This window comes from Teleopsis dalmanni, chromosome 2 (genome assembly GCF_002237135.1).
Source record: "Teleopsis dalmanni isolate 2A chromosome 2, ASM223713v2, whole genome shotgun sequence".
NCBI classification, from domain to species: domain Eukaryota; kingdom Metazoa; phylum Arthropoda; class Insecta; order Diptera; family Diopsidae; genus Teleopsis; species Teleopsis dalmanni.
The window spans coordinates 219,511,428-219,524,031 of NC_051847.1; the positions used below are offsets into that span (position 1 = coordinate 219,511,428).

General features: G+C 30.8%; 1 protein-coding gene across 1 annotated transcript in view; it reads right to left on the bottom strand.

Annotated features, from left to right (window-relative positions):
* LOC119676776 (protein sidekick-2-like) overlaps positions 1–12,604 on the bottom strand; it is a 227,535-nt gene that overhangs the window by 24,416 nt on the left and 190,515 nt on the right. The window contains exon 2 of the mRNA XM_038088034.1: positions 4,894–5,063. Within this exon, the coding sequence (XP_037943962.1) occupies positions 4,894–5,063 (170 nt within the window). The remainder of the gene's footprint in view (positions 1–4,893; positions 5,064–12,604) is intronic.

The window sequence follows — 12,604 nt, forward strand, 5'->3', positions numbered from 1 at the left end:
ATCGATTTCTATTATAATAAACAGATATCAGACATTTTCGGGAAGTAGGAACTAACACTTAAAGCAGATACTTCATAGAATTGAAACTATAAGAAGAAAAGAGGATCATTATAATTGTTTTCTTTATTAAAAGAAATGGATTTATACCGAATTATCTTGAAACGCGGGAATTGTTGTAAATCTTTTGGTTATTTATAGTAACTGAAACAAATATGGCTAAGCCTTTCATATATTGTGAAAACACTTAGGTCACAGTGTAATAGCTGATTATTAAGAAACTATAGTGTAGTTGTACACATGTCTAGTACTTTTGGCAGGACTTGATGACTTTATAGACTTATGACTTTATAATGTCAAGTGATAGTGCTGATAGCAGAGTGGATGTAGATGGCAGAGTAACTAGCAAGGTGAAGAAAGTAACAGTACAAAAGATTTTTGCTTGAAAAATCATGAGAAAGAAATGTAACAAACCGATCGAGCTGGAAATTCAAGTATTTTAACTAGTCAGTTTATGTGTTATTGACATTATTAGCATTAGCTTAGAGTTACCGAAGGTAAGATTCTTAGTGAAGTGAGTTAATTTAGTCCATTTGCGTAACGAGACGATAATTTTAGTGTGGGTTTGCTAGATTTAAAAAGTGGCTTGATTACCATAGTGGTTTCTTGCTGGGTTTTTTTTTAAAACATATATACTTTTGTTTAATAGTTCAAATTTAAGCTTTTAGGAATTTATATAGAGTAATTAAAGTTGAATTTACAATTTTACAAAAAGATGAGTCATTTAAGTTACTTTAAGTTTCGACCAACATTTTCAAATTTTTGGAAGGGGCAACTATTGTTCAGAAGAATGTTAATATGCAGTACAAAGAAAAACTATCTAGAAAATTAATTTCACCAGAATTTTTTTGAAATTTGATTGTTCAATGGAAAAATAATAAATTTTCAATGAACATTTAAATTGAATTTGTTTGTTTTTCCTGTTTGTGCTCAGTTCTATGAACAAATCAATTGAAGAAAATTAATTAATATGCAATGTAAATAATATTTAAATTTCTCTATAAAATTGTTTTAAATACAAAAGTTTTGAAAAGGATGCAGTTTTTACAATTACGTTTTTATTGCATTCATTGTTGTTGGTAAATAAGAAATAAAATTGCTTAAAAATTGACTCTGAAGTGAAATCAAGCAAAAGTTTTGAAATATTCTTAAAACAACAAAATGTGCATTTGAAATAGAAATTCTATTGAAACTATAGAAAGATGTAATAGTTTCAATAGAATACAGGGTAAGAGAGATTAATTAACTTTATAAAATAATAAAATTCAACAGAAATTAAAATATGTACCTAGATATAAATTTTAATAAGAAAAAAGACGAAATTAGATCACATGACTGTGATATTTTCACCTGTGAGATAGTTTACTTATAAGCAAAAATGCAAATAAATGCTTTCAAAGAAATACGGCAACATAGTTATTCTTTTTTCTTATAACTAGAAGTAGTTCATTTACTATTTAAAGGCTTTTCCTTTTTTTAAGTAACATGAGTATTAGTTATCTGACGTGGTTAACTGCCAAAAGACCATTGATCTCAACAGACGATCATATCAAGATAATGCGCCTAATTGGACAAAACTTAGTCGGTATCCATTGAGGTTATATGTTCGGATATAATTTAAATTTTTTGTAACAATCGGGTGGACATATCCCAAAACTGTCAATGTTATGGCTAGTCATGACATATATTTCTCTAATCTTGGTTCTACTCTACCAAATGGTATAACCCAAACAAGACGTTTTGGTGCGATATGTGTTGCGAACATATACATAAACTAACAGCACTTTAACTCAGATGGACTAAATTCATCCCAATTTGCAAATAATATATAGTCATCTTAACCATCATTTTATGATTTACACACATTGAAGAATGGATGAAAACTTTATCCAACCTTTACAGTTTTTATTAAAACCTAAGTTATTTTACAAGATTATAGTGTACATATTTTACTTATATACGTGTACGTTATTAAAAATGCTACTAAAAAATACTATAAAGATTTTTTAAAGCACTTTTTGAACTTCTAGTAGAGTTTAGATTTAAACATAATGTTTTTTCTTCGAAAGAAAGAACTGCAGAATACTATTTAGTATTGTTACATGGAAATAAAAGGTAATGACGTATGCATTAAAGCAGGATATTACCAGCAGTGATGATTGCTCCTAATGCAGGTAAACGTGTATCAAGTAAATACTGAAGTAATTTTTCTGTTCATGTGGAAAAATTAAATAAAATTGTTTTGAGCTAGTTTTGTAGTACTGCAGTTCGTCTGTGATATTGGGGTGAATTATATCTCAGAAATCGCCAATGAAACACATATCTTAAGTAGCGCGTTTCTTCATTAACTGTCTTCAAGGACTTTAGTTTGGTTTGGTTACGAAACTTTCAGGTTTATGCAGGGTTTTAGCACTACTTACATATCTTTTTTGTCTAAACTGATCTGAGCTAAAATTAATGAATTGTTTTTAGGGGTTACGATGTCTAACACACAAAATTAAACATCTGGTGAAAATATTGTTCTAGTTCTGTGTATATCAGAAAATGGATGTAATATCTCTAACTACCTTATACTGATGCAACGAAGGTCTGAAGACTTTAAGCATTCAATTTTCTTGAGTTAATTAAGAGCTTTATATATATCAAGTTACCTACGCAGACTTTCCTTTGGTATAACACGATTGATCTGTATATTCCCGGGTATAGCAGAATAGATCTCAAAGGTCATGTTACGTCCTATTGCTTTCTAGCAGTTATATTTCTTGTTCATTGCAATTTAAGTTACTTAAAAGATCAATAAATTTTGCTTTACTGTCTTTCGAATTGTTTAGAAATATATCAATTTTAGTTTATGGTCGTACGCAGCACTAAATTCTTGTTAGTTACAATTAAAATGCAATGAAGCAAATTTGCTAAGTCAAGTATTATTGAATTTGGTGCACCAAAGATTCTTAATTAAATTTAAGCTTAGCATATAATATGTTAAATTTAAAAAATATTTAACAATAACTACAATGTCTGTCTAACTAAGTTGGCCACATAAGAGTGCATATATCAATGAAAATGTTTTGGAAATGAGTAAAAACGATACGAGCCTTTTGTGCATAAAAGTATCTAAAAATACTGAATAAACTTTATAGTTAAAATTTCTTGCAAGATTTTTGTATTATTTATGCTTTTATTTATTTATCTAACAATTTTTTTTAAACTTTTTGCTAGGATATATTTAATAGTAACTTAACAATATTTATGCTTGACAAATTTTGATGCTTCAAAAATTCAAAAAAGCTATAATAATTTTCATACACAGTAACGTATTTATATATATGTAAACATATATACTCATATATTCATATGTTTGAAACTATAGTTATACGTATATATGTATGAGTGAATGTAGGAGTAAATATTGTATCTATGCAGATTTGTGTAAATGCATAAGAGCCGCACTAAACATTGCTCGCAGGAGTGTGCAATCTAAAACTAATTTCATTTGGTTCGTTTAATGTTGCTTTTACTTGTAGAATTAACTTTTATTTTTGCAGTCTTATTTGTTTCTGTTGTTGTTGTTGTTGTTGTCGTTGTTGTTGTTATGTTCAGTAGTATCAGCTTAAGCCAAACATAGATACTCGAAACCACACTCACATGTTTTTCGTCTAAAATTTTTCGGAATATGTGCTGTAAATATAGCCACTTAAGGCTAAAAGAAAATGTTAAGCTGTTTACAGCCAAGTTCGTGTGTTGGAAGGATTTTATTGGCATTGTTTTGTTGCTGACAGTGTTAACACATTCAAAGTGTAGTGTAAAATAAAGTGAATTAAGTTGGAGAAATTTTTAGCACATAGAGCACATACCTTCAATATGGTTTAAATTTATTTATTATTTATATGTTAGTTGAAAAATATATGGCAATAAAGTTGTTCATTGCACTAAAATGCTATAAAACTTAGAGTTCAACAAAAAGTTTAGATTAAAGGACTTAAAACTTTAGCTAGCAATGAAATGATATTTTATCTCCTAAGCTTTTACTATATATCGTCATGTCAACACGGACAATAACCGCACAAAAGTTTTGTTAGCAACAAACAATTCAAAAGCATTCAGTTTACTTTAAATAATACTTTTTAATTTTACTAAATACAAAGTAATATTTAATGATTATTTTTTTACATGTATATATTTCGAAACAAAATTCTAGTGATGATCTTGAGAGAGACATGGACATCAAAGCAGACATCATTGTGAGTACAGACAGTGAATTAAAAAATGAGGAAGAACTCTTTATTTAAAATAAGTGACTAAGACTTTCATTGAAATATATTTCTATAGAGAAGGAAAAATATATGATAGTTAATTAGCATTAAAGCAGTATTTTCAATTAATCTGTTTCATTAATATGTAATAGTTTAAGACAAGTATTAAAGTTATCTTATTCCATTAGCTAAAAAAACATTTGCTATTTAAAAAACAAAATCAAAATTTATTATCATCAAATGAGTATATAGCAATATGAATTAAAAAATTAATATACAGGGTTTCACATTCTGTGATTTCTAAAATCAACGTAGAAATATTATAATTGTGATTGAGTTTTGAATTACAGTTTTTTTCTGTGGTCGGTTATTGCTTAGTCTGTTGAAGTGATAAACAATAATCCAGTCAAGGCGTAGTGAGGGGTTATGAAAAAACCTCAAAGTTAATAGAGATTAAAGTGCTCAAGTGTACTTACTCAACTACCCTCAACATAATAATAATATATTGTTCAGACCATGTGCTTGATCATTAGTTCAGCATTATCTGAATATCATGTTATTTAATTAGTTTTGGTGAACTTACCCTTGGACTTGGTAGTAAAGATATTCGATTAGCAAATTGCGCTACAACTGTTGTTGTAGTTTTCCAAACTAAAGTATCGACCAATGAGTGCTCGGTTACTCCAGGACAAGGTATGGTGACATTTTTGCCGGCTTCTGCCACAATTTTTACATAATCAATATTCGTCACATCTGAAAGAGGAGTTAAGAAATAAAAATAGTTCTTATTATTAGTGCAGCTCAAATAAAAGTTTATTGTTAAATTAAAAATTAATACGATTTCTAAGTGCTAAAGTACAAGCTTTAAAACAACAACAAATCACGTTTCTATGGTTATTGCTTTAGGCAGAGATATGTATGTACATTTCTTTATGTGAAGGCATTTTAGAATCTGAAACTCTTCTTGCATATGGAAAAAACTCGAATGAAGAAAAGTATGAATGCTTGTAGATAAATTTAAATTGGATTTTAGTGCACATTAAATGCTGCAATATAAGTGAATTTGTACATTTTCAACAGACCACAAAAATCTGTGTTTACCTTTGTTTCTTATTTGTTTGAAATTTTATCTGCAAGTACCACAAAACACAAAATACCAACGAAATGCATTTCATTCGTTTGCTCCTGATATGTCTAAGGAGCTCAATAAAAATATACAGCAAGAATGGAAGATTCCATTACTTCAAAGGCTTCGACTTCGGAGCCAATTGAGAGTAAGAAAATTTATTAAATTTAGGTTGGTTTAGAAATTATTGCCGGCAGTGGAAATTTAAAATTTGTTCTTGTGAAAAGTTGAAGAGTTCGGTTGGGAGTATGTGAGGACTATAAGTGCTCGCAATAAGACTACAAAAAGGCTCTGTAATCAATCAAAAGAAAAAATCATAAGAAAATTACAAAAAAGGCAAATATTATATGAATTTTCTGCAAAAGAAGGAATTTTCTATACAAGGAGCAAGTAAAAGACTATATGCTTTATGTGCGTTTTATATGAGCTCAGCTGTAATTTTTAATTAAATTAAACTGTGTAAAATATATTTATTCATTAGACAAGACACATATGCTTTATTAAATTTACAGTTTTTAAAAAATTAATAAATTGCTTAAATTCAAAAAGTAGTAACAATACTTTATAATGAAATATTTTGTCATCTTTTCCATTTCGTAAAGAGAATTGACACTAATTAACATAACTCAGTTTTTGGAAGTAAGTACCAAACTTCTTAAAACTCTAATATTTTTATAGAAATTCTTTTAGCAAAAACAGAAAAAAAACTAAATATGTTGGATCTTACTTAGGCGGCGAACTGACACTTAAGCTTACAGACAGATAATATTGGGTTCTTGCCTATAATAGACATGTATTTTTTTACTTTGCGGCCTATATTGAGATTGATTGGTTTTGCTTTATATAAGGCTATGGTATTGCTTTCACTAATAGTATTTCGATTAAGTTTTGCCATTAGAATTATTTCAAACTTTCGAATATCTAAATATCTATTAAGCCTTATAGTCTATACTATAGGGAATCGATTTTCTAAAAATTCCACGTTGCAGGATTGTTGAAACTTCTTTTGTCACTAAGTTGGTAACACTGTTCTTTTTGATCAAGCTGAATTTAATCGTCTCTTGGCATTTGGTTTATTTACAACGCGATAATGTATCAATTTCCGAGTTTAATATGCAAACCGGTCGATGAAAAAAATATGTCAAAATCCAATAAAAGTTTAGATGATGTTTATAGTTTTCGTCGATTGCAACGGTAGTGTGTACTTTGAATTCTTATCATAAAGTAAGGCAGTAAACAAATATTATTGGCTGATATAAAATTTGTGAAAAGAAAATTGCGAACGTATTTCTGTCCAGTAACTCAACAAATGTTTTCGATCGGCCAACGTGCACCCCTGAAATGGCTCCCATCGACTTTCTTCGTTTTTCAAAACTTAAATTACTACATCGAGGCGTAAGTGTATTATTTCAGAAAGAATCTACCTATAAGTCGACACCAAAAATATTGATATTGGTACGTATTTTGTATTTTATTGACTGATTCCCGGCACTTTTTTCATATATTAGTTAATATGTTGGACTATAATAGTTATAGTTTTAACTCCAAACAAATACTAGGATATCGTCACTAGAGTAAAAACTACGTGGGAACATTTTTCGGTAATATTAAAAATAAATTTCTTTGTATTTTCCATTGCTTCGACTTTGATACATAAACTCCTGCATAAATTGTGATCAATTGTATAAATGATAAATTTCAGTTTTATTCCAATAGTTGAGTTAATAATTTCTTTGCTTTAAAATTAATATATTAGTAGTTAATGTCAGCAGATAATGAAATCCTTCGGAATCTAATTTCCACTGTTCATTATATCTTTCAAAAAATCACTAGTGTATTAACTTATCGAATTTTTCTCTGCAAATGAGCTTCTCTCAATTTCCACTTTCTTCTGTTTTTGTAATAGTCAACTTCTAAATTAGCATATATTATCCTTTGAACTGATTTACTTGCTCCGCATGTTATTCGCCTTTGCCACCAACGTTCCCTTTGCGGCCGGCAAATGGGTTTCATATAATTTATGGCACACTCATAAGTATAAAGTATTGCAATCCGCACAATAAACAACAAAAACTGCTCTTTCCTTCATTTACCGAAATCTACATGAACCGTATTTTCGCAACTCCTCTACACGGCAGTAGCTGTTGCTGGTAATGCGGTACTCTTTTGCTATTTTACGAGTCCAACAAACTGATGTGCGACGCTTTTAATTTCCTGATGGTTTTTCGATTGAAAATCTTTGTCGCCGGTATCGAATTTTAAATTGTTCGGGTGTTCGAATGGGGGTGTAGGCAATGCTATTAAGTTCATTTCCAGCTGTTAGCGTAAAGCTTTAAGTACACGTACGTACTTCGTTCAAATGCAATCTGAACGCTGAAATGCAATAACAACAAAAGTCCTCCCTTGAAGTTTAATTGGAGTTGGTTCGCTGTAGTTTTATACGCTCTCGCATTGCCATTTGCATGGAAGGATATTAATGAATTCATAAAGCCAAGGAAACAATTGCACAAATTAATGTGAGCGATTGACTACGACAACACCAACAGCAAACCTACAGCAATGCGTTGTATGGAAACGCATCGACAACGTTTTAGCTGCAATGCTCATTTTGGGCTCTTTTGGCATTATTTCGAGTGCAATGTGCAGACAATATCTGCACGTACAACTCTTGCAATCATTGCAACTGCAGACAATGCAAAGTTATTGTTTGTTTGATTGGTCCTTGCTGAGTGCGTTCACGATATTCATTGTTCATTGTTATTTTTATGATATTTTCGTTGCGTTTTCCATATATTCAGCTTATACCGCGGCACATTAAAATGTGGATTTGGCTGCGAAAATATTTTTGTTTGATTTTAAATTTTACTTTCGGTTAAGCCGGCAGAAGCGAAAGTTCGATTGGGGCTTTCGAAGGATACGTGTGCATATTTTGTTTATTCAATCTTTCAGTAGTCTTCACCAAAGTATGTCGTTTCGTTGTTCAACAGTTAATGTACTTTTAAAATAATTTGAAGATTATTTTCGATTTTTATCAACCACAAGTAGTTTTGAGTGTATGAGACTTAAATGCACTTGCTGCAAAAATACGGCATTTAAATAACATGGGTTGTTGGCAGTTGAACTATTGCTATTTGTATGAGAAAATAATATTTACAGTTTGAGATATGCATATGACATATACATAGTTGGTTGGTTGGTTGCAGTGACAAGCCATTGGATAACTTTCATGTACCTCAGTTAGCGATTTTTCGCCGTTTTGCTACCACATTCCTTGCAAGAACCCCTAGTATAAAAGAATAAAGAATAAATCCATTCCGTTAAATTTAGATAATGACGTATAGATATTGGGATCTTACGAATAAGAGTACACCTTACTGATGAATAAAGTATCATCCACCAATCGATGTGGTCATCTAGAAATCAACAAATCCAAAACGAAAGTCATGTTAGTCATCTTCGTCTATATTCAAGTAAATCAAATCTGACAATGATCTCAGGTTGTAGTTGACAAGTTCTTACCACAAACCTCACAAAAAGAAATTGAATTTGAAAAACATTAGTAAAGTCTTAAATGCATTTATATTTCTTAAAGCTTTCCTGACTTTGGTTTACAATTTAGTAATACAAATTGTGGATTGCGAAAACATCAACGAATAAGTAATTGAAATGTGGGTATATCTAAGAGTGTTAAAACTCTTATCGACTTACGGAACCAATAACTTCATGCCTGACGAACTAGGCTAATGAAAGTAATCTGCAATGTTTATCCGACTTAATTCCTTTAGGTAGTCAGAAACCTTAAACCAACTGGTTATAGAGAGCAAGTTGAAGAGGAGTGGAAAGCGAGAGAAATCACTTACACGTTGGGACGCTGCTTGTATCTTTAGCTCGTTACATCCTTAGCTACATAGTTATATGTTATATGTTACTAGGCTCCTTCGCAGAATAATGAACTGGAAGAAGGTTTCATAAAATTTGCAAAATTAGTTTTATGATTTGCATTCAATTCTGAAGTTGATACCAATATTCAACAAATATCCAGTATAAGGGGGTGTGTGTTATTTTATTTTAAGGATGGAAATTTAGATGCTCGTTTTGTGTTTATTATGTCTTCATTTATAAACTATCAAATATTTCATTTTAGCATATCCCATACAAACATGGTACAGCAACAATCTTCCAACCCATATCAATTTTTCAATAAACTTTCAATAAAGAAATATCTTTATTTAAATAAAAATCAATAAATTAAATCTATACTCGTAAATGTCCTAAGCAATCGCAGACATGTAATTCAGCTGTCAAAATAATTCTTTCAATTATGCCCCAATCACGTCCAACGTCTCCCCTGCTTATGGGTCCAAACAACGGAATTGCTCCATTTTTGAGCAATCATAATTTTTATTATTTGCATCACTCAAGCGTAAAAAGGATGTCATCTGCCGCTGCTGCTGCTGCCGTCTGCCGTCTGCCCAGCTTTGTGAGTTGTCGCTTATTTATTCATGCTTGCCCGTGCGTGCCGGCATGTACGCGTATGCGTGTGTGTGAGCATTTTAGAGGCTGAGTTGGTATGGCTGTTACGTGTCCTGGCCACTGAGCCTGTTTCGTTGTCACGCTTGTCAAGCTGACGCGTGCCTTAAGCTGCGCTCCGTTTTAATTGGATAATTACTCAACTGTTTTGACAGAGTTCCAATTTTTTCAATCCACAATACATTGCTTTATAAAATTTTTTCCCTACCGAAATCATTCGGGATGTTCTACAAGTCCTTGTCGTTTCTTTATTTGCTGTTAACATTTATTTAAATGTTCATAATGAAGTTATTAACTTGGCTCAAATTGTTTTATATAATGTGCATATAAATTTGTGAATTTGTGAATATCTAGAAGGAAATTATTTTCTGATCTCTGCTCTGCTCTGCTGCTGAAACAATCACTGAAACTACTCTAATGTCACAAACGTTTGATTTTATGTGCAATAAAAAAGTTTTCAGGATATCATTCAGAGTCGACTAAAGCTTGCTTAAAGCTGTTGGTGCATTAGTTGTTGTTTGATTAAAAAAGAGATTATTAAAATTCAGTAAAAAACGTGCAACAACTGCAAACAGAACTGCATGTATTGGTTTTATTTTATCTCAGATACTATTATTTTTGTCAGCGATTTTTGTGTATCCTTTTTTTTTCTTTTACTACAAAAAGGATATCACCACTTGCCACTTTACGCAATTTTGAACAATTTCCAGCAATTTCACTTTGTGAATTGCATTGCTGAGAGGGTCACGCTACAGCATAACTTAATGCTTATACAAGTATGCGAGGGGGTAATTCTATATCAAATGTGGCAGTCTATTGCAATGATTTCGCAAAAAACCCAACCATAGCACAAGGATAACAGCACCAAATACACACTGGGCGTAATAAAAATGTGAAACTTGTTGGACACGTACATGGATGGAGCAGCAAACAGACAGGCAGACTGAGACCGAAACAGTGAAATGTAAAGCAAAAATGTTGAAATAAAAAGAAAAAATAAAGGATATATGAAAATAAAATAAAAATTCACTAAACGCAGATATGTACTCGTGAATAGTGCCGCTAACGATTTGCCTCTAAATAAGTTCGAAGCGCTGGCTATGCACACAATGCAACTGTATTGTTGCTGCTATACTCTGGAGTGTGATTTGGTGTAATGTTACCAACATAAAAAATACAAAAAAATTCTTTAATATAAATCTAAGGAAAAAAAAATCATTGCGAAACAAATATTGACAACATGGAACGGAAGTGGCTTTTAAGCTACTTTGCTTCGCATCAAGCATATTAAAAAGTAGCCAAACTGTACACAACTTAGAAGTACTTACGAGCGCGGAATCTGTTAATATCACGAGGAATGACAACAACATTGCAATGATGAGTAGATTTCATTTAAAAAAACAACTTATTTATATACCATATATCTATGTAAATAGATAAATGTAAATGTTAATAGCTTTATTAGTTCACACTACCTTATATATTTGATAGCAATAATAATGCTAGAAATAGGTCACAGTAAGTAATTTTGGGTAACATTACTATAGTTACTATACTATAATTACTATACTATAACATTACTATAGTGTTACTATAGTAATAGTACTATACTATTACTATAGGATTAAATCTTTGAAATCATTTCATATTTATAATTATCTATTAAGGGAATCGATTTGTATTCCTCATAAAAAATATTTACTTAAAAATGATGACTTTTCATAGTTGTCTGCTAACAAAACTGAACAATTACACGATATAATATTAACACGGATTAATTAATGATTTCAACATTGTTTTAATGACATGCTTGAAACACAGTTTTGTGCTTAGCGACAACTATAGTTTGAAGATCCTTACTATATTTGTTTAATACGCAGAAGAGTAGTTAGTAAAACTAAGATATATGTATTATAATAACAGTAGCCATAAGTCTTTGCCATCTCTCTCTCTCTCTCTCTCCCTTTCTCATACTTTATATCCGGGTTTTTGATTTTAGTCTTATCACTATTTGTACATGAACAATTGTAGACAGTTCAGTGTCTTTGCCATAAGTCTTTGTCTTTGCCATCTCTCTCTCTCTCCCTCTTTCTCTTACTTTATATCCGGGTTTTTGATTTCTGTCTTATCACTATTTGTACATGGTCAATTGTAGATGGTTCAGTGTATAGACCTGTAGTTACATTGATATGTTTATACTCTACTTAGTGAGATAATAGCTCTGTTCTCTTTTCCATCACACAATCTAGTAATAATTAGTTCAGATTATACGGTTACAACTATATAGTTTTAATCTTTAAAGTACTTGTTTAGTATACAGAAAAGTAATAAATAACATAAAGATGTTTATGCTCCACTTTATTAGGTTTAGGAAAACGTTTACTTCTTTCTGTGTAATGATAATTTATTCCAGGACAATTTAAAGTTGTTGATCTCTAAAATATCTATTCAGTATTGCCATTAAGAGTTATATTGAGATGTCCATGTTTCGTTAAATGTAGGATAAAATGTTTTATACACATTTCTCACTCTAACTTTCCCTCTATTATCTCGTCACTCTCTAATTATGTGTTTTGATAAAATTCTCTTTGATTCTATTCTCTCGTTACATTCTAATTATGTGTTTTGATACAATTAT